We start from the raw sequence: 23,733 nt of genomic DNA on the forward strand, positions 1-23,733 counted from the left end.
TGCATTCCTAATTTTTTATTCATTATTAAACCTACTCCTGTATTACACCTATTTGATTTTGTATTTATAACCCTGTATTCACCTGACAAAAAGTCTTGTTTCTCCTGTCACCGAACTTCACTAATTCCTACTATATCTAACTTTAACCCATCCATTTCCCGTTTTAAATTTTCTAACCTACCTGCCCGATTAAGGGATCTGACATTCCACACTCCGATGCATAGAACATCAGTTTTCTTTCTCCTGATAACAACGTCGTCCTGAGTAGTCCCCACCCGGAGATCCGAATGGGAGACTATTTTACCTCCAAAATATTTTACCCAAGAGGATGCCATCATCATTTATCCATACAATAAAGCTGCATGCCCTCGGGAAAAGCACACATTATTCTGATGATATATAAGGGTCCGATTTTTGGTCACGAGACAGTCACTCCACAGCCAAGTTTCAGACGAGTATGCTGGTTAGAACAACAACAACACTTTAAATTAACTGTGGAATAAGTTTTAAACAATTAGGCCGTGTGTGATAACAGTGACAGTGTCTGCTCCATATGTACCTGATTATTCTTCAAGAACTGTGAACTTTGTGGTTAGGTTTTACTGCTCATATATGTTCAACAGTAAACTATTGTAGCAGTATGTGAAGTTTCACCTGCAAACTATTAACGAGGCTTGTCATAAGTTAAACAATAGTGCTCTGGCCATATAACTGTGTGTTATTGGGGAGTTTGAACAGTGAAATTAAAGTACTGGAAAACGTAACTTTGCGTCTGTCGGCTACATCATTTAATGTAGTCAGTGTCGGAATGCACAAACCCCATTTTTCAGCCAGTGTAACAATGCAGTACATCGTTCCCAAGGACAACAATCAATCATCAAAGAATTAAAAGCAGGTGGAACAGCCACAACCAAACGCCCCTCTCCCCCAACTATTGTTTCCACATGTGGTTCACTTTTAATCTCTGCATTCATCATTTTCACCTAACTTTAGTTTCTGCTATAAAAAAATAATGAAATTTCACACACACTATGTTTTTTCCCAAAAGTTTTCACTTCACTAAACAAAGAATGATTATACAAATGAAGTATGAGTATTTAAATAAACTCTCTGTGAGACAACAAAGAGTATGGTCCACAACCCTCAGTCGAGTCATGATGACTTCCGTGTTTTTGTTAATTCCAAATTCATTATCCAAAATACTGCTGTGGCTGACTCTATTCTTTCATATTATCTGAAAACTCAAATTCCACATCACTATAAAAGTTTCGTGCAAGATTGCAGCACTATTTAACTACTAGTAACACTCTTGCTTTCATTGTATACAAAAATTGAAACAACATTTTTTTAACCATAAATTGCCATTTTCTCAACTAATTAAATGAGATTATTGCAAATTTTGAAGCAGGAAATTTTATTTCTTGATTACTCATCTGGAAAAAATTGATGCTGATGACAGTAATTGGTTGTGAAATGTGATGATTCTTCATTCTTTTTCACAGGGAACATTCTGTATGATGCTATTATTAATTAGATATGTGATGTGAAATAAATTTTATACATTCCAAATAAATTTTGACATACAAGCTACATAATCTCTGTGTTTATTAACAATGGTCACTTCAAACGACTCATAAACTGATGGTAACCACTGCTATCTTACAACTACTGAACTACTTTGGTCCAACACTGGGGCTTATACAGAATTTTGCAATGGCTCATACTTTTAGTATTATTACAATTAATGTTTCAGTCACAATGAAAGAAGATGAATATAAATAATTTTGCATGTGTCTTCAAGGTTGAGAAGCAATGGAAATATTTTTCAGCTATTTTGTCAGTTACAAAGTTTTTCTATGCAAAATTTTGTAAAATAAATCCCATTAATAATTGATATACAAATCTAAGAAAATGAATGAAGCAGAATATACAAATATTTAGGTTTTCATTGAAAACAAATAAGTATTCTAATTGCCTGCCACATTGCTGACTCCAATGCTAAGTATTTATAATTCTATATACGTAGAGGTACTCCAATGTGTACTGAATAATAAAATGTTAAGTTTCTTTATGTAATGATTGCATTGTTCATTCACCTTCTAAGATATTGTTAATCACCTTATTCTGTAGCTCAATTAATATTCCTAGTACCGTGAAAAGTATAGATTACCAGTCACCATATAGCAGAGATGAATCGCAGACTGGGACAATACTGCCAAACATGTAAGCTTGTTATGAAATAGACAGAACACACACACACACACACACACACACACACACACACACACACACACACATATATATGTGCTCACTCATTGTGTTTGTGCAATATTGGTGTGTGTTTGTGTGTGTGTGTGTGTGTGTGTGTGTGTGTGTGTGTGTGTGTGTGTGTGTATTTTGACTATTTCAGAAGAAGGTCTTCTGGCTGAAAGCTTACGTGTTTAGTAGTCTTTTTGTTCTACCTGTCTGTGACTGTCTGGTAATTGGATGTGTCTATAGGCCCCCTGGCTCAGCAGCTGTTTTGGCAGAGCACCTGAAGGAAAATTTGGAAAATATTTCGAGTAGATTTCCCAACCATGTTATAGTTCTGGGTGGAGATTTTAATTTACCAGATACAGACTGAGAGACTCAAATGTTTATAACGGGTGGCAGGGACAAAGAATCCAGTGAAATTTTTTTAAGTGCCTTATCTGAAAATTACCTTGAGCAGTTAAACAGAGAACCGACTCGTGGCGATAACATATTAGATCTTCTGGTGACAAACAGACCGGAACTATTAGAAAGAGTTCATGCAGAACAGGGAATCAGCGATCATAAAGCGGTTACTGCATCGATGATTTCATCCGTAAATAGAAATATTAAAAAGGTAGAAAGATTTTTCTGTTTAGCAAAAGTGACAAAAAGCAGATCTCAGAGTACTTGACGGCTCAACACAAAAGTTTTATCTCAAGTACAGATAGCGTTGAGGATCAGTGGACAAAGTTTAAAACCATCGTACAATATGCATTAGATGAATATGTGCCAAGCAAGATGGTAAGCGATGGAAAAGAGCCACCGTGGTACAACAACCAAGTTAGAAAACTGCTACGGAAGCAAAGGGAACTTAGCAAACATAAACATAACCAAGGCCTTGCAGACAAACAAAAATTACATGAAGCAAAATGTAGTGTGAGGAGGGCTATGCGAGAGGCGTTCAATGAATTCGAAAGTGAAGTTCTGTGTACTGACTTGGCAGAAAATCCTAAGAAATTTTGGTCTTATGTCAAAGCAGTAGGTGGATCAAAACAAAATGTCCAAACATTTGTGACCAATATGGCACTGAAACAGATGATGACAGACTAAAGGCCAAAATACTAAATGGCTTTTTCCAAAGCTGTGTTTCACAGAGGAAGACTGCACTGTAGTTCCTTCTCTAGATTGTCGCACAGATGACAAAATGGTAGATATCGAAATAGATGACAGAGGGATAGGGAAACAATTCAAATCACTCAAAAGAGGAAAGGCCGCTGGACCTGATGGGATACCAGTTTGATTTTGCACAATGATATGAAGGAACTTGCCCCCCTTTTTACAGCGGTGTACTGTAGGTCTCTAGAAGAGCATAGCATTCCAAAGGATTGGAAAAGGGTACAGGTCATCCCCATTTTCAAGAAGGGACGTCAATCAGTTGTAGAATTTTGGAACACGTATTATGTTCGTGTATAATGACTTTTCTGGAGACTAGAAATCTACTCTGTAGGAATCAGCATGGGTTTCAAAAAAGATGATTGTGTGAAACCCAGCTCGCGCTATTCGTCGACAAGACTCAGAGGGCCATAGACACGGGTTCCCAGGTAGATGTCGTGTTACTTGATTTCTGCAAGGCATTTGATACAGTTCCCCACAGTCGTTTAATGAACAAAGTAAGACTATCAGACCAATTGTGTGATTGGATTGAAGAGTTCCTAGATAACAGAACGCAGCATGCCATTCTCAATGGAGAGAAGTCTTCCGAAGTAAGAGTGATTTCAGGTGTGCCACAGGGGAGTGTCCTAGGACCGTTGCAAACAAAGGAAGTAGGTTACAGTACACTTGTTCGCCCACTGCTTGAATATTGCTCACCGGTGTGGGATCCGTACCAGATAAGATTGACAGAAGAGATAGAGGAGATCCAGCAGAGAGCGGCGCACTTCATTACAGGATCATTTAGCAATCGCGAAGGCGTTGTGTAGATGATAGATTAGATCCAGTGGAAGACTCTGCAAGAGAGACGCTCAGTAGCTCGGTACGGGCTTTTGTTGAAGTTTTGAGAACATACCTTCACTGAGAAGTGCTCCCTCCTACATATATCTCGCGAAGAGACAATGAGAATAAAATCAGAGAGATTAGAGCCCACACAGAGGCATACCGACAATCTTTCATTCCATGAACAATATGAGACTGGAATAGTAGGGAGAACCGATAGAGATACTCAAGGTACCCTCCACCACTCACCGTCAGGTGGCTTGCAGAGTATGGATGTAGATGTAGATGTAGACTCATCTGTGCTATATAGTGAGTAGCAATCCGTCCTTTTCATAATATTGTCATTATTCCATCCTGGATTTTCCATTTTTTAATATTGCTAGTACCATTATACAAAAATCAAAAATTTATCACAAATGTAAGATCATACAATGAAATTGCAGTGTATCAGCATGTTTATTAAAAGGGTGTGTCATATACTTCGACTGATGAATCTTCGGGCTTTTACATTACATCCTCCGCTTCTGATAGATGTCAGTGCGAAGAATTAATATGTATGTACCAGTCAGTTGTATGGGATCAATACAATAAGACGGTTTGTCATAGAACTGTGGCAGAATGACAGAAAGGACCTATTGTGGCTGGGCATGTTCATAACCACATCATGGATGAAGTTGTCCAAGTTTCTTGGTGTATGAACATAAACTGTCCAACTTGTCTGGAAGGAGTGGCATATAACTTACAGCCATGTAACACAGCATAAGGACAGTGACTGTAAAAACATTGTAATTTAGAATGACCAGAGACGGGTGTAATGCATTGTCAATGACAGTCATTTTCATTGAATGTGAATCCATTTCAATCAGATTCCAAGTGAACATCACAAAGCGAACTGCATGTGAAAGGCATTCGGAGTTGGGTACCTCACAGAAGTCCATCACTCACAGAGGCACGTAAAGTTACACATCTTCACTATGACAGTTGTGGACAGGAGGCATGTAGTGTCGCCCAATGAGTCACAGTTTTGCCTCAAGTGAATCAATGCCTCAAGTGCAGTGATGGCACAATGAAGCATTTAACTTGCAGAGTAAGGAGCGTGTGGTTCAGGCCAGAGGCAGTTCTTGAATTTTTGGAGGTGTTTTTCATACCATGATTTGGACCCATTCACTCTAGTTACTACGAATATGAACCACAATGTTTATTTCAACATTTTTAGCAAACAAGTGTTGCCCTTTCTTATCCATTTTCATAATCATTTTGACATGGATACACCCATCTTCTAAGATGTTAACATTCGTGTTCACACGGCTGCATGCATGTGCTTTTGGTCTGATAAATACTCAGGTAGTTCATCAGACCTGGACTGGCCTACTAAATCACCCAATATTAATCCCATAGAAAATGTCTGGGGCTTTTTGGAACATCAGGTGAAATGTAGCAATCAGTATCCTTAAAAACTGGTGCCACTATGGAATCTAATCACACTTCAGCAGGTTATATCATACCAGAAGAAAATTGTGGACTCTCTTCCTCACTGAATTAAGTCTGTTTCCGAGGATAGGGTTGGTGTTATACAGTTTTAATGTTATGTCTTGCAAAGGTGACTAATTTTTTATCTGGTGTGCTTATGTGTAACTGCTAAAATAATTCCACTTTATATGTATGTATACAATTACTTTCTTCTCCCCTTTTTCTTTGCTCTTCTTTACTGTCTTCTACTTTTTCTGCTACTTCCTTGTTTTCTTTGCTTGTTTTTCATATAACCTTTGTTCATTTTCCTTTTCAACTTTGCACTGTCTTGTGAGCTCATTGTTTTCGTTTGAAAAGTGATCCATTTTCTACCTTTTGGGATTTTAATGATGTATACAGCCACGTCCATGCTGTTTTTCTTACCCTTGCAGACCTGTTTCTTGTGCTTCACTCTGCTACTCTGTTTCGTATGATATTAGAGTTTTCTTACTGTGCCTGATTGTTTGTAGCACATTCTACAAGACATCACTGTTGTGCTCAGTGTAGCTTTTGTGTGTGGACTGACAACTAAGTTCTGTTAGTGATACATCTTCATACCTTTTGGTTTCATTCTTTTGTTATTAGAGTCATTCATTTTTGTTGGATACATTCCACAACTATGTTTTAAGTTTGTTTATGATTCAACCCATTCTTTTCCAGAAATGGTTGTTTATTGTGTTTTTAACTATCTGTATTGTCATATTCCATCATATTCTGACCTGTACTTTCATGTTGCAGGTAATATGACATGAGATGAATTTACACGAGGTCTATTCACTGATCTTTTACTATGTCTTAAAAGTATTTCTGTAGGTACAATTGAGTGTGATTGTCTTCCATTTCAAGTGATTCAATGTGACTTGTTGCTGATAAACTATTCATTTGGTTGATTAACAACTTCTCAATATCATTGACTTGTTAACTAGTTTAAAGATCAAAAGTCTAGTATTCTCTCTCTCTCTCTCTCTCTCTCTCTCTCTCTCTCTCTCTCTCTCTCTCCTCTCCCCCCTCCCCTCTCTCCCCTCCTCCTATCCTCCTCCTCCTCCTCCCCCTCCCCCCCCCCCCCTCCACAAGAGTGTGAAGAGAAAATATTATCTTTCCTTCGCTTTATTTTTCAACATTGAAAGAAAACCAGTGAGGAATTAAGCCAAATAAGAGTATGGACAGAACTCCTCTGACATTTAATGTGCCAAGTAACAGAACTGTTGCCTTGAAGGGTGCTAAAACTGTAACTATAAAAGCAAGTGCCTGTGAAAAATTGCAGTACACTGTTGTTCTTTCATGTTGTGCTGACAGTACTAAACTTAATCCAATGATCGTTTTTCAAATTCAAAGCAATGCCAAAACCTTCTGGACTACCACCAGGTGGTGATGTTCATGTACGTGACAAGGGTTGGATGACAAGGTTGGTATGAAATTGTTGATTAACAGAGAGTGTGAGAGAAGGAAAGGTGCTTTATAGAAGAAAAGTTCTTCTCTTATGCAGAATCAGTTTAGTAGTCATTTGAAAAATTCTGTGAAAGAGTAATTGAGACAGGGAAATACAGAGCTTGCTGCTATTCTGGGAGGACTGACTTCACAACTGGAAGCTCTTGCTGTCTTGATAAATAAACCATTTAAAGTGTATATGAGAGAGGAATAGAACAAATGGATTATGGATGAACCCCACCATGAATTCATGCCAAAGGAGCTTAAAATGACCCACAATCAAACAAGTGTGTCAGTGGCTAAAACAGTCATAGTCTTGAAATGTTCATAATTCAAATAAAATGTATCTCTAAGACTGCTACCATACATTTAGGGACCACAAGTTGGGGACCAGCATCTTACACTCAGAATAAAAATGTTAACAGGGGCCTCATGATTGTACGTTGTTGGTGTCAAAACGATGACAACTTTTCTTGTTATTCCAGTAATGTAAGTTATTCTGCAGTCTAAAAACCACCACTCCAATGATCTGGAAAGCAACTTACAGTTCCAATTTCAGTGGCTGTGGCTCTAGATCACATCACACAAAGAAGGCCATTTTCTTGATAATAGGAAATAAATATCTGGCCCCAGCAGCTGGATCTACAGTTTGTGTATCCTGCAATTGACACCTACTATGTCTGTTTGCAAATGCTGATGTTACATAGCATTTTGGACCTGAACTTTAATTTAGGAACTCTCACAGCATTTGTTTAAGACAATTCTGATTTGAGATTGTGTTACTGCCAGTTGAAATGTTGCTTTCTACCATTTTTTTGGCCATGGACTCAGTGTGTGGTTCACTGCAGTGGCCTGCCTTGTTCGTGTAAGGCTGCAACACAAAAGAGACAAAAAGGAGCTGAAACCATTTAGTGCTATTAGTGCATCATGAATGGAATTTTTATCGAATTGTGGCAGCAGCAGCTGATGCTGTAACAGTGACAACTGAAACAGTAACAGGAACAAAGTCAGGTAGAGTTCCATATACTGTAGAAACAACTGGATGACTTCCATAAGTGCACATCAGAATGGGATACTATTCCACCAGCAGCATCAACACCACTGTTATCTATGTCAGAATTGTCAAAACGAATTCGACATTTTGAAGGAACCTTAGAATACATATCTCTAATGGTTTCTACTGTTTTGAAAGTCTAGTATTTCTGATACTCGTGTTCAGTCTGGTTTATTATTCTTTTCTAATGGTCACATTTATGAACTGTTTCACAAATTGTAGACTTTAATAGCTTGCCATATGATGATTTGTGTAGTTTGTTGCTCACTTATACACAGACATAAATGCATATAATGGCTGCTACACTAACAAGGGAATGCTCTAATCTGAAATTTTGAAATGCCCGAAATTTTTCACACAGGAATAATACACCAAAAGAAATAAACTGTCCAAATTTTAGGTACTAAGGCACATTGCAAGTATTTTCTTAAAAATATTAAAGTTACTCATTGTTGCTGTATGAAGAAGCAGTTATAACAGCGATTTGTACAGTCCTTAAAGCCTAGCATGCGAACTGGTGAGTAAGTAGATGCAGCCATCACAAGAGAACGTAGCGCCGCATAGCACAAAGTCCAATGTGCACACACAGGAACTGAAAGTATTTAAATCACACCAAAAAATCTCAAATCATTAATTTTGTGAATAACTTTGTTTATATCGATAGCTAAATAATTGCAGATGTAATTGTTACACAAGTTACTAGCAGAGGAAAGAAAATCAAGGCAATGTGCAATGTTACATTACAGACAACTTCCATCAATCAGGATTTTAGTTTGTTGACAATAAATATTTTACAACAATTTCTGTAGCACTATTCTTTTGACTCTTTTTTAAAATGTATATTTTAATAACAGTGAAACAGTTCTTTGTTTATTTCCTGTAGTCATCAAAAATATGCAGTATGTATTGGATGACAAAACCTTTTCCTTACAGAAGGAACACCTGATAAATCAAAAATCAATGCATTCAGGCACTTCACAGTAATTACTATTTCTATTTAGACAGAACTGGAATGGAGTAAGAAATGGTCGGGCTGTCATTCTGCATATCATACTGTGTACCAGGCATACTTGATCAAATTTTGTATAACATGGTGATGCAAACTGACAATGCACAAACAACTGAAGTTTACCCGTATTGTTCCACTGATAAACTTGAAATGACACAGGGCTATTGGAAGTTATATTCCCTGACAATTTTCTGAAAAACGGTTTAGACAGTTGAAAATTTTTTTTATTGAGAAGCTAAGTCACCGTATTAATTCTGTGTAGGATCCGGATTTAGCAGTCTTTCTGTTATTGTCCAAAAGGCAAATGAGTCATTATGTCTAGACCAAGAGTCCAACAAAAGCAATGGATTTTTTATGTAAATAGTAAGAAGATTATATGGATGTAACATTGAAAAGTATTCTCTCATTTTTCCAGATTTTGCTAGGAAGTAGTCCTTTTTAAAATTTTTGATTCTAATCTGCCTTGATGTTCCTGAAGACAGATATAAAGCTGTGGAAGCAGTAACCCATCAATACTTATCACTGGGATTGTTGTATACAGTCCGCCTGCTTAGCTGGGTGTTAACATGCTTGCCTCCCATGCAAGCGGGCCCATGTGTGATTCCCGGCTGGGTTGGAGATTTTCTCCACTCGTGAACTGGGTGTTGTGTTGTCCTCATCATCATTTCATCCTTATCACTGGCACGCAAGTCGCCCAATGTGGCATCGAATGAAATAAGACTTGCACTTGGCAGCCAAACTTCCACGGATGGGGCCTTCCGGCCAACGATGCCATATGCTTCTTTCCATTTTTTGTTATATACATGTGTTTGTAGCAGCCATTAGCTGCACAAGCAACTCATCTTTTCACTCAAAATAATGAAGTACGGTTTGCATGTAGTTCTTCCATGAACCCTGACTGATTGCCTTTATACACAGCATTTTAGGTGATAAGAAGCAGCTTCATCTTCTCGTCAGCTACGGACTTCTCTGTAGAATTACCTATTAATGGCATCACCTCTTCACATTTACTTGAGGTAAACTTTGTAATTTTGCAACTTCCTTTTCTGTATAATTTTCCAAATCTGTTTAACCAGATTGAAGAAGCCTGGAAATCAGTATGTAATGTTCATCTCACTTGAAATTCAGGGTGCCAAGTCTCATAGATATCCCTTATCAACAGTGCATTGACTCTTGTGAACAGTTGTAAATGTCTTGAACTGTTGTGAGTTTCTTTTTGGCACATATTTTGTGCTTTGTGGAAACATTTCTTCCATTTATACAATTAATATTCAGATTTTACAAAACAAAATCAACATTACACATTGCTTAAGTTCAAGTGTGTTCTCCCTTCTTTGTTCAACCAAAAAATTTACAGCCTTTTCTTGGTCACTGAAAGCTGTTACTGTACTGGTACAGTTTTTCGTAGGACTGATGTGCTGTATTTTTGTTCTGAACTTTAATTGGCACAACAATCATCGTCTGAGCCACAATTGTGGAATGATCCACATTGCCTCCAGTTTCTTCTAATATTTTCACAGTTTCAGATGAACTGTTGACATTCGAAAGAACGACCAAGTAATTAACTAATAAATGAAACATATGTAGGTCTTCAGGAGAAATAAGTGATTTCAGTTGCTTACCACTTTCTTCATGTTTCATCTTTGAAAGGTTGGAAACATTAACTGGATTCCAGGTTACTGTGAAGCTGTGCAGCCACCAAAATCACAAAACAAATTACTCCATTTTTATCTCAGGTGTTGATACTTAGCAGTACTGCAAAGGCAATTGCTAATTACTGTAGATATTAAATGGGTTGCAAAAATCTAGTGAATAGTAAATGCAAAAAATTGTGTCAGAGAAACTATCAACAGAAACCGAAATTTGCTTTACAAATTACCTATGTGCTGTCAACCAAGGATGTGTGTCTGCCCCATTGGGCATGCACTGTCTGCTACAGCTAAGGCCCCAGCTGCCTGGCAAATTACAAATGTTGCAGTTTTAAGTATTAAAAAAACTTGCAATGAGTGTTATCATCTAAAATTTTGACATAGTATTTGTTTCAGTGTATTGTTCCCATTTAAAAAACTTCAGAACATGTCTTAACAGTGCAGGAAAAGACAGATTGCTACTTACCATAAAGATGACACGTTAAGTTGTGGACAGCCATAATTAAAAAAAACACTTATACATAAGCTTTCAGCCACAGTCTTCATCAGAAAAAGAAAGAGAAACACACATCATTCATTCACAGAAGCAACCATACCACACACATGTGACTGCCAACTCCAGCAACTCAGACCAGAATGCAACTGTCACGTGGGATGGAAGCAGCAATCTGGAGGTAGTGAGGAAGGGTAACTGTGGGGAGGGCCCGGGGGAGGGGGGGATGGAGCACTGTCTTTCGGAGAGTACGGGGATCAGACTTACATCAGTCACAGTGTCAGGAGGTTGTAGGGCAGGGAAGTAGGGAAAATTGTGTGAAAAAGGAGAGAAATGGGGAAGTATGGGCAGATGCACTGGCAGACGGTGGCAAGCAAAGAAAGCAGGAGATGAGAATGGGGAGGAGGTGGCTGGACAGAAATGGCGGGAAACTGTTGGGTGGAGGTGTGGGGACACTGTTATCGTAGGTTGAGATCAGGATGATTACAGGAGCAGGGAATGTGCTGTAAGGATAACTCCCATCCGCACAGTTCAGAAAAATTCATGGTGGAAGGGAGAATCAAGATGGCTTGTGTTGTGGAGCAACCTCTGAAATCAAGCATGTTGTTCAAGGGGATGGTCCACATAGCTCTAGGCCATAGTTTGGCGGTGGCCATTCATCCTGGTGGACAGCTGGTTGGTGGTCACACCAATATAAAAAGCTGTGCAGTGATTGCGGCAGAGCTGGTATATGACATGGCTGCTTTCACAGGTAGTGTGATAGGGATGACAGCTGTAGAAATGCAGATACTGTTGGTGGTTGGTGGGTTTAATGTGGACAGAGCCATCAGAGAAGAGGAGATCAGTGTCTATAAAGCTGGCACACTGGATTGAGGAGGAACAGGGATGGAAGATCATGAAGGTATCATCAATGAACCTGAACCAGACTAGGGGTTTTGCGTTTTGGAATGCTTGGAAGGTCTCTTCTAGATAGCCCATAAACAATTTGGCATAGGAGGGTGCCATGTGGATGCCCGTGACTGTGCTAAGGATTTGTTTGTATAGCTTTCCTTCAAAGGAAGAGCATGTTTCGATATGTCAGATTGGATTGTTCCTGTGTAAGTTTGAATCACTGTCTGTGGAAAATGAACTAGCCATTAAATCCTAGTTAACCAGCCTACAGGGCCTTAATTGACAGTGCAGTTTTTTATTTTCAGAATGTAATACATTTTATGGATCACCTTTAATTCAAATGTTATTGTGCATGTAGGTACCAACCAAGAAGTCCAGGCTAGCACTCTCAAAAAATCTGATTCTAGGTCAAGCTCCTTCCTTTGAAATTGCATCAGTGACACAATGTGTGTTCAACAATTATTTGTCTGCTGCACTATGTCCGTCTGATGGTGACTTGAATGTGGCAGAAGTGCCTCCTAGACAACGTCATTCTCTAAAGTCAACTGATGACATTTGGACGAGCCCTTGGTGTTGAAGTGAATGGAATGTTTGTGAGGATTAGATCCTCTGCTGTGCCTTGAGTGATCTCTTGTGCAGTAATGGGAAATTGTTGAGAACATCTTTTTGCTCCCCATCAGTAGCAAAACATATCAGCTCCTATTGGCTGAATTGTGGATCAGAACCCACAGGAAGCCAGGAGAGCATATCTCCCCAGAGATGGAGGTGGATCTATTTGATACTGGTACCTGCTTAGGAGTAAGGCTCACCTTTTTAATCACTGAGCTCTTATCTCCAGCGCTGAAGAGGGCAACCCGCAGTTTGTTGTCAATAATCAGGTGGAATTTCGCTCCACAGAGGAAGTTGTGAAATTTTTCGATGCCAAATAGGATTGATAATGCTTCATTTTCTGCTTAACTGTAGTTGATTTTAGTGGAATTTATTTTTTTCGAGGTGTACTCAAATATTATCTCTCCTGTCTGTAACCAAATATGTTTTCAACAGTACCATAGTTTTACCAAATTAACGACTTAACGTTGCAACAAGAGGAATAGAGTGAACTTTTATTACAAAATTTTACATATCTGATGAAATACTAGAGTAAGTCAATTATTACCCGCAATTTAGTTATATTTTTGTTTATTTTGGTAGTACTGTCGTTTTATGTTGATGACACATGCTTTGTTTATTTGGTGTTATATCTTTGCAATTTTCAAGCCACTAGGTTAGTTTTGTTATCGCTGCCATGCTGTTAGTCATGACTGCTTCGCTGTCTATTTGCACCAAAGAAGAGCAACATTTAGTGACCTTTGGGGTTTTCCTTTTCTTTTTTCCGTTAGGCATATCAGGGGCCAAAATTCATCAAAGACTTTCGATACAGTATGGGAACAGTGTTTTGCCACAATGGAGTGTCTACGAATGGATTGAAAAGTTCCAAAATGGTCGCACAAGCTTTACGCAAGGAGCCAGACGACCGTTTACTGCCACAAATGATGAAACCATTGAGCGTTCACGCCAAATGATTCTCTTAGACAGACGATTAACTATTGACGAGGTGGCACATCATCTGCAAATTACTCATGTTTCTGCCTACGAAATCATCCACAACAGACTTGGGTTTCATAAAGTTTGTGCAAGATGGGTCCCAAAACAACTCATACAGTTGCATAAACAAACACTCTTGGATATCTGCAAAAAACATTTGGATCGCTATGGTAACGAAATGGACAAGATCATTACTGGTGATGAAACATGGATCCATCATTACGAGGCGGAGAGTAAACGGCAGAGTGTGGAATGGAAACATCCAAATTCGCCGTGCAAGAATAAGTTCTAAGACCCAACTGTCCACAGGAAAACTGATGCTTACAGTTTTTTGGGACGCACAAGGTCCAGTACTGGAACATTACTGGGAAGGGGCACAACATTAAACAGTGTATGTTACAGTGAGATGCTTACTGCCAGGCTAAAGCTTGCAATTCGAAGCAAACACTGAGGATTGCTGTCAAAAGGTGTTGTGTTGTTGCACAACAATGCCCGTCCACGTACTGCTGCCCACACTGCTGAAACGCTCCAGAAACTCAAATTTGAAGTACTGGATCATCCTCCATATAGTCCTGATCTTGCCCCTTCTGACAATCACTTGTTTGGTACACTCAGACAGGCATTAAGGGGCCATTGATTTACCTCAGACGAAGCAGTGAAAGAAGAAGTGCATTCCTGGCTCGCAGCTCAACTGAGAACCTTCTTTTATAAGGGCATCAGGAAGCTTGTACAACGATGGACAAATGCGTTGAAACGCAAGAAGACTATGTCGAAAAAATTATGATCTTGTAAATTTCCTATTTGATTACAATAAAATTTTATAACTACTTTGCGGATAATAATTGACTTACCCTCCTATTTCCATTCTTTAGGGGTTTCTGCAATACTTTCAAAACTATAGAATGAAATATTGATTTTCAGCTCATGAGATCTTAATAGTGGCCAAATCATCAATGAAATATTCACACCAATTAGTACATTTTACAACAGTTTGAGTAATAAACTGCTTACTGACTGGAACTATAACTTGATAACTACTACTACTTCTACTTCTTCTTTCTTGGCTTTGCACCAGCCTTTGTATAAAGACCTAACAATACTTTATCAGAATTCATACTCTTACTACGTTAAAATTAAAAATTGTGTCTTCACAAAAACTTCAGTGTGACAGTAAGTTTTATTATTAAAATGTAGATATTTGACACTGCTTTCTTACCAAATTTCTTTTTTATAGAAGATTTCATAAAGTAGTAACTTGAAACAGCTATTTTTGAATTACATAATTATTTTCATTACTGACATTTGTCTGTGTTTCACCTCTTAAAGTTAATTTTTTTGATACAGTCAATTACTGTGTGCATTATGTTAAAGAGCAATAACTATAGATGTGTTTACAATTTCAGTAATCAGTCTGACTTTTACACAGTATCTTTCTAGAATGTAAAAATTAATACAGGTTACATAAGTGAATTGATATTCTTCTCAATTCAAAATTATTATTTTAACAGAATGTAGGTGGTTATATGCAATATTTCAAATTATCCAGCTTGATAATTTTTATAAATGAAATAGTGTACTCTGTCCAGTTCTGGTATTCAGACAACATTCAGTTATTCAAAATAATATTAGATAATGAATAACAAATGTGAAAGGAATAAACACAATTGTAAATGCATGATTATATAATACTTGACGCAATGTATCAAGTGGTACACTGAAAGGCGCGTGTCATTACTCCAGTACTAAATTTAAGGCTGTTACATTACTAACAGACCCATAATTTCAAGCATAAAAGTTATTCATTAGGTTCTTCCAATATAGAAATGGAACAGTAAATGTCTAAAAGGCTATATTTCACAACAAATAGAAACCACAGCTGGTGCAGCAGACTGACATGCTAGGAGTGTACGGAATTGGTAACACACACGCCCTTAAATGCTGGAATGACATAAGTTTCATGGGAAGTATATACCCCACGGCCCGCGAAAGGATTGAGGTAGTGCCATAAACATTACTACAACAGCCAACTGTTTATTATGAAATACAAGCAGTTTATAAAAATGTGCACAAAAGGCAATGTCCATTCCAGAGCTCATGCTACCTGAAATATTCGTTTCCAATGATTGTTCCTTCGGTTACAGTACTTGATTTAGAATCCTCTACTGTATGTATAATTTACTCTCAAAAGGTTTTGGACACCTTGTTATCACATGTCAGGTTTTTCCATTATTCTGATAAACATTTGTACTCTTCAAGCATCATTACTTTTTTGTTGTCAGCAGGTAATATGTTGTTAACCAGTTAACTTTGGTATCCGTGTTTACTAAGGCTAAATTACCTCTTTGCTTGCAGGAATATGTCATGGAGTGGCGGGAAATGCATATGTTTTCTTGTTACTGTATCGCTTGAATGGTAACGACCGACACTGGCTGTGGCGTGCCTTCTCATTCATGCAGTTCTTGTACAATGAACAGTTCAGAAGAGAAGCCAGAACACCAGATTGCCCTTACAGTTTGTTTGAAGGTTGGGCTGGGACTGTGTGCTTCATGGCAGACATGCTATGTCCAGATAATGCTTATTTTCCATTCTTTGATGTATTTGACTGATGAAACTTGTCTCCTGCACCTTTGTCTATACTATATTGTTAAGACTGAAATATGTTTAATTGAATTAATTTTCTTTACTATACTGTTGTCAGAATACATTTGTGTTGTAAAAGGTTAAAATTGTATGAATCTACCCATCCTTAGAAGGAATGTCTTTGTATGCCCTTTGGAAATAAAAATTGTGTTTCAGAAAACCGACTTTTCATCATCATTTTTTTGTATTAATTGATAATCATATCTCATTTAATGCAGCTGTGAACATACTAATTGCACTTGAGTAGATTCTTCAAAGTTATGTACTCATGAATAAAAACGTCAAACATAATAGTGTCCAATAAGGAAATTTTCACATGAAGCTGCTGTACAAGAGCTGGATGGTGTTGTAACTTATCAAGAAGTGGCCTAGGTGATGGCCTGTGTTATTCAGTCACGCTATTTACACGGAATTATATCACATGGACTGGCAAGCAGTTAGTAATCAGACCCAGGAAATCTCTACTGACAACGGTTGACCAGTAAACAAATAAGTTTTTCAATGTGAAATTTGTGCTAGGCTTTATTACAGTGTTCAGCTTTGTAGGGCCTTCGTATATGTTCACATTTTGGAACTTTGATACAATAGAACAGCAGCAGCCAAGATTTCGGCTTGTGGGCCGTGCTCGAGCACGAGTGCCAAAGCACTCTGCCTTGCTTCACATTTCCCCCACAGCCACGCCACACTGTCTGAGTGCTAGGAGGGGGAAGTGGGAAAACTCCAAACATGTTGCATTTAAATGGTCGTACAGTACCACTGCAGGCTACTTTGTTTTATACTTCAAAGCTCTCAACAAAATAGGTCACAAACAAAACAAATTTTCGTTATCATTTATGTATTTTTGGCTCACTGAAGACATAATTGTCGTCTGGTGCAAAGTGTTGGCATATGCACAGACGCAGACAATTTTACAGAGTTTCACACTTAAGTCAACATATTTAGTTTCATAATCAAAAAGAGGTCTTTAACACAAATATGTCAATTGAAATATTGTAGCACTTTTGCAGCCTCATTATGGAGACTTGGAAACTCTATGTTAGGAAACCAATGTAGATGTCCTGGACAGCTCTACTGTAAAAAGATTTGTCACTAAAAGTGGAATTCCCTCGTAGGTCAATCAATTACATCTGCACAAGCACATGGCAGTTTCAACTGAAATGGCGAACAGTATTGAAAACAGCTGAGAAACAGATGTAAGACTGACAGTGTCCTCAAAATGTTTAGAAAACTATCCTTGCAATTCCTTCAAGGCAACAGTGAGTTCTCCAGGCTCCGCATTTTCTTTAACGTCACTGCACTGTCTTTATCAGAATATCTCTCTTCTACAATGTGGTTTTCTTTTTAAATGCATTCCCTTCAAATCAGAAAGAAGTTACCTTGCAGTGTCTTACTGTGGTCAGTGTGCAGTCAATTCCACTTGAAATTCGAAGTCTACACTCCATTCCTAATGTTTTAATTTTCGTTCTTGCACTCCTTTGCCCTTCATAACAACAATAGCAAGTATTAAAACAAAAATCGTTCCAGGCATGACCACTGACTTAACCAACATACTTTGCAGTAATATACGAAGTATCCATGCTCTTCGTTCAGTTCCATTGAAAACTGTTGTAAATGAAATGGAATAATGCGTGTGACTTCAGAAGTTTTTCTATTCATACTACCAGTTTCTTCACCTGCTCTAGGACTGCAAATTTAGCACAAAGTGCTTTTTGATGTACAGAAAAATGACTACCATGTGTTGATCATTGTAATTTTTTGCTCTTTCATTGTCAACTAAATCTTTAAATTCTTTCTGCATGGTATTCAATGTTGTTTCACAGGAAATATGTAGTACCTTTTGCTTATGCGAACTGAGAATTCTCATCCCTCTCTTTTGTCATTCCCATTCATTTTAAAGGATTGCAAAGATAGATCGCTAGAGTGCCTCTTTTTGTGCAAACAGCCACTGGACCTGTGAATTTTCTTCACACCATGAACAAATAGTGAAGGTTAAACAGTGCTGACACTATGATTCTGCCAAATTCAGAAAGTTGTGCCAACCGAAAAATGCCACACTGCAATGCTAAATGAATCATCGCACTGTTCCATTTGCTTCCGAGAAGGACTGAGCAAAGCCGAGTGACAGACCAGGCCTTGGCCCGGCCACAACCCATACATGCTGCGCATGTAAAGTTTAACACGCTGCTACAGAAGGAGCATGTTAATTAAGGCAATAAAACACAATTACTTCTAAAATAAGTCATTTTGTACAATTCAGAGACTGTAGATACTACCTAGTTTGAAATTTTTTGTGATCTATTTTTTGGAATTAAACTCCTCTAGAGTCAATACACATTGCATGTAGAAATTACTCCAGTCAGGTGCCTTGACTTCTAGATATCCATAGAAAATTGTTACGACTGCTGAAAAAATGTAAGCTGGAAACTCGTGTGGTATCTGCTGTAGTTAGTAGATATCATCACTACACTTTGGCACAATACTCTTCATATGTTGTTATTAACGAAGAATGTCCTTGTAACAAAGTGTTCACATTACCACCAACTTTCAGAGACTATGCTGTATGTTTGAGAACCTGTTGTGTGTGAAATTTAATCAGATTATCACACACAAATGACCAAGAACATGGAAATTGGTGATATGACATAGTTCCAAAAAGAGTAACAAGCCCTGACTGTCAATGCAGCATGCAGTATATCTCTATATTAAGTGCTGATGTGAAGTTACGTTTGGGCAACACTACTAATTTGTTCAAAAAACCAAAGAAGAGCAAGATATTTTTGTGCAATAAAATCATTGAAGAGAATAATGTAAAGTAGTTACGGTGAGTAGGGCCACTATGGTGTAGAGGTGGTGGAGTAGCAGGTTGTGGAAGCAGTGTTGCTGGCGAGAGGTGGCTAGGAAAAATCCATTGAAAGATATAACACCTTTTATTTAGGTTTGAGCTATAATGCCAGAGTTACTTTATGCACTCGGATATGCTCGCTGCAGGTGCACTGTATAACAGCAGTGCCATTGATGTCAGAAGATCAAGCATCCAGGATGGCTGTTTGACATCCACATCCAGCTTTGCTGACACTGGTTACCCCACTTGGCAGCACATGCCTGAGTTAGCACTGTGTGGCTCTGAGTGAGCAGTGCCAACAACACAAACATCTGCTGAATTCTAAAAGGCATTCACTGCTGCCAGGTTAGGAGCTTGCCCTTATGTGCATGGATGGCAGCAAACTGGTGCCCTCCAAGGCAGAAGTTCATTTGCTACTGTAGAACCTCATCCATCATGCCATTCGAAGTCTAGAGGTGCAGACTGAAAACAGTGAACTGGTCTTCTGTAGATGGGTGTCCAGACCAACGTTGGCTACTGGCCGCCCATAATGTGATGGAAACTTGCATGAACCTAATGTCGTGGAGTATGCTGCCTGACTGCAAATAACTGTGCTAGAATCATAGGGTATGTACAGTGATTAATAGCACACTTGTTGTGTCAATACATAGTTTCCAGGCTCAAAGGGATCAACACCTTCATGTCTGTACGGTGAGGAAATATTCCGCAGGCCGGCTCGTAGCTGCATGGCCTTTCTGCAATTGCACAGCTCAAGCTGGCTACCTTGTAGTGTACTAGTAACCTCATTTGTGTGCCTCCATGCCTGCCTGCTTGCCTCATATATGGGTGCAATGGAGCAGTGGCATCCACAGTGTAAGCCTCATAGTGACACTCGAAAATCTCACTCATATTCTTTCAGGTATAATATTTTGACTACTGGCAAAAAAAGTTAATGCATACAAAGTAGCATTTACATCACTGCATGATGCAAAAGTAATATCTTCGCAACAATTGGCTAATTTGTAGCTGAAAAGATTTATACTGCAAGATAAGCGAGGAAAAAATCCTAACTCTTGTGAGAAGTAAAAACTCACACCTTTGTCTTTTGTTCACTCTCTCTCTCTCTCTCTCTCTCTCTCTCTCTCTCTCTCTCTTTTAAGTTCCTCAATTATTTTACTTTATTATATAATTAATTATTATAAGTTTTAATGTTTGCTAAGTTTTTACGTGTATTCATTATGTCAGTCTAGTTGGTATTATCCTATATATTAATGACAAACTCCTCAATCTGCCTTTTTAACTTCATTGTTCTCATCTTACTCACTACTGTTGTCTAATGCTTTAACTGTGTTCTGCTGCTAAACAGATCTAAGTCACTTATTAGTTACAAGTTACTTCATGTTTTCTTGTGATTTACCACTGCTAGCAGCATATCCTATACTTGGTTTTATTTAAGCTTTTTCCCTGTGCTATTTCTTAACTGCTGCTTATGATGGACAGAAGCTCTAAGAGTGGCATCTGCTATCTCACCTTGTTGAGAAATACTACTGGACATTAACACTTGGGCCTGAGCTTACCGGGCCACAATGCTTTGTTCAAAATACCATGCCTGGACTCATTTCATATGAAAACAATGTAAGGACATTTCGCTACACGTTCCTTGACAGTTGCGGCCTTCTGTTGTCAATTTCAACCATTATTTCGAAAGAAACATTAGTGAACATAACGGCTGCTGTCACAAATGGCTCACCCTATGTGTGACTGCATTGCCATAATTCCATGCGTGTACTTGTTAGTTTTCAAAGTCTGCTGTAATCCTGCTACAAAGACATCACATTTGCTGTGTAAATAAGAAATTTTGGAAGCTCAAAGGGATTTTGGATCAGAGGGAGAAATATCTGAGTGGAAACAGTATGGGGAAGATTCATATTTAGGTAGACTGCAGTCCTCTACAATTTTTCATCATTAATGCTGTTGCCACAGACACTGTTTCTGTAATTACAATTTTGTGCTGTTTTATTTGTCTTAATTTCATATCTTTTTACAGATGAATCTCATGATGAATAAACATTCATCACAGGTTTCCAAGATTTGTTTGGAGCTGATGAGATCATTTACTGGCAAAACAAGCAGGAAAGAGACAATGCAGTATTGCCCTGATTGCAACAATCACCTTTGCATGCCAGAATACTTCAGACTTTTTTCATACAATAGTGAATTACATTTGAAATTGCTCAGTACCTCGCTTCACCTACTTTATTCATCATTATTTTAATATACGTAATCTATCAAAGAACTAAAGTAAATATGAAAAATTAACCTTGAAACTTGATTGTTTTTAGTATGTATTAATCTTTAAGATATATCAAACATTGCTTTAAATAATGTTGTAAATGGTTTTCTAGGCCCGAAATTTTTCTAAGTGGCTTTACTTCAAAGTGTTAAACTGTGCACTCCTTTTTGACACTTCATATTAGGCGGTCTGCCATTTATCAAAGCCTACAGACAATCATGACACCCTGTACTTTGAACAACTCTGCAGAATGTCAGTGTTAATTAATACAGACCTTCGTCTCTCTTACGGCCAGCAGGTAGCTGTGCTGCAAATCAGAATGAACCCTCTACAATTGAGCGCTGGTGTGTGCGACAAGGAGATCACAGGTGTCTCCCATTGTGGCTGTCTGAAGGCTGATTTGCAGCACAGCTACAAATCAGCCTTCAGACAGCCACAATGGGAGACACCTATGATCTCCTTGTCGCACACACCAGCGCTCAATTGTAGAGGGTTCATTCTGATTAGTTTTACAACTTGTTCCACCAATAGAACTTCCAATTCATTCTTCAGATAGAGATGTGGTTTAAACAAAACATCTTTTCTGACCCTGCTATACATAACGAAAGTTTGATCATATTCAAGTTTTAAAAGTATAATGTAACTGAATAAATAAATAAACCTACTCATCAAGCAGTAGTGCATATCAAGGTATTTAAGTTTGCAAGCTTTTGGAGCCAGTGGCTCCTCCTTTTGGCAGAAAGGTTGAAGTATAAAGAAGAGATGTGAAGGAAAAGGATTGGTGTGGTTTTGGAAAAGGGATAGAGTTCAGAAAATTTGCCTAGAACCCTGGGGCAGGTGAGACTTACTGGATGGAATGAGAAGGAAAGACTGATTGTTGGGGACTGCACCGGATAAGGTTCGAAAACCTGAGAGCTTAAAGGTGGAAGACTGGGTAATATGCAAAAAAGAGATTACTAACACAACATTGTGCACAAGCTGATAAGAGCAGGAAGCTAAGTGCATTGTATGTGATATAGGTGGGGGAGGGTCAGGGAAAAATGGAAGGCAAGAAATTGAAAGATATGGAAAACTAAAATGGAGTGAAGAAAGGAATAGTCACTGTGAAGAAATGCTGAGACTGTAGAAATTAATGTAAATTAAGGCCAGGTGGGTGGTGAGAATCAAGGGGGGGCATTGTGTATTGCCAGTATACACCCTCTGCTTATTCACATTCATCCTAACTGATAACTTGGTGGTAGTCATGCAATGGTTGGGCTGACCTATTAAAATTCTTGGAATCTCTAAATACATTCTCCCAATTAAATTTATCATGGCTCTATTCCAAATCACATGCCACTTTCTTTGCCACTGCTCCTCACCAAAGGTCAGCTACACATTTCTGTTCACATTAGACCTACTAACAAAGAACAGTACTTACATTTTGATAGTTGCCATCCTTTCCTTGTCAAATGTTCCATCCCATACATCCCTCATATACAAGGCAAACATATTTGTTCAGATTCAGACTCTCTACATTGATATACTATCATTCTCACCTCAGTCTTAACTGGACTTAGTTACTCCACCAGCCAACTTCAAAAGCAAATTTCCTGGGCATCACATCCAATCCTAGTACTGCTGATCCCTCCAAAAACAACTTAGGGCTACACCTCTTGTCACTCAGTATCATCCTTATCCTGGTCTTGTATGTGCGAGGTGGCACAGTGGTTAGCACATTGGAGTACGATGGTCCAAATCCACACCTGGTCATCCAGGTTTTCTATGATTTCCCTAAATCACTCTGTGTAAATGCCAGGCTGGTTCCTTTGAAAGAGCATCATTGATTTCCTTTCCCATCCTTGACACCATCCGAGATTGTGCTCCATCTCTGATGACCTTGATGTCAATGGGACATTTAACCATTGGTTTTCACCACCCACCTGGCCATAATTTATGTTAATTTCTTTGGTCTCAGTATTTCTTCACATTAACTATTCCCTTCTTCACTCTCTTTCTCCCTTTTAGTTTTCCATATGTTTCATTTTCTTACCTGTCTATTTTTCTCTGCCCCTCCTCCTCCCCCCCCCCCCCCCCCAACTGTATCATATACAATACACTTAGCTTTCTGCTCGTCTTAACTGATTCACAGTGCTTTG

General features: G+C 38.4%; 1 protein-coding gene across 2 annotated transcripts in view; it reads left to right on the forward strand.

Annotated features, from left to right (window-relative positions):
- Positions 1-16,641, forward strand: part of LOC126419779 (lanC-like protein 3) — a 93,600-nt gene extending 76,959 nt beyond the window's left edge. For both annotated transcript variants that reach the window (XM_050086956.1, XM_050086957.1), the window contains exon 6: positions 16,194-16,641. In XM_050086956.1, the coding sequence (XP_049942913.1) occupies positions 16,194-16,447 (254 nt within the window). In that variant the 3' untranslated portion in view covers positions 16,448-16,641. The remainder of the gene's footprint in view (positions 1-16,193) is intronic.
- Positions 16,642-23,733: the final 7,092 nt, after the last annotated feature.

This window comes from Schistocerca serialis, chromosome 9, assembly GCF_023864345.2.
Source record: "Schistocerca serialis cubense isolate TAMUIC-IGC-003099 chromosome 9, iqSchSeri2.2, whole genome shotgun sequence".
NCBI classification, from domain to species: Eukaryota; Metazoa; Arthropoda; class Insecta; order Orthoptera; family Acrididae; genus Schistocerca; species Schistocerca serialis.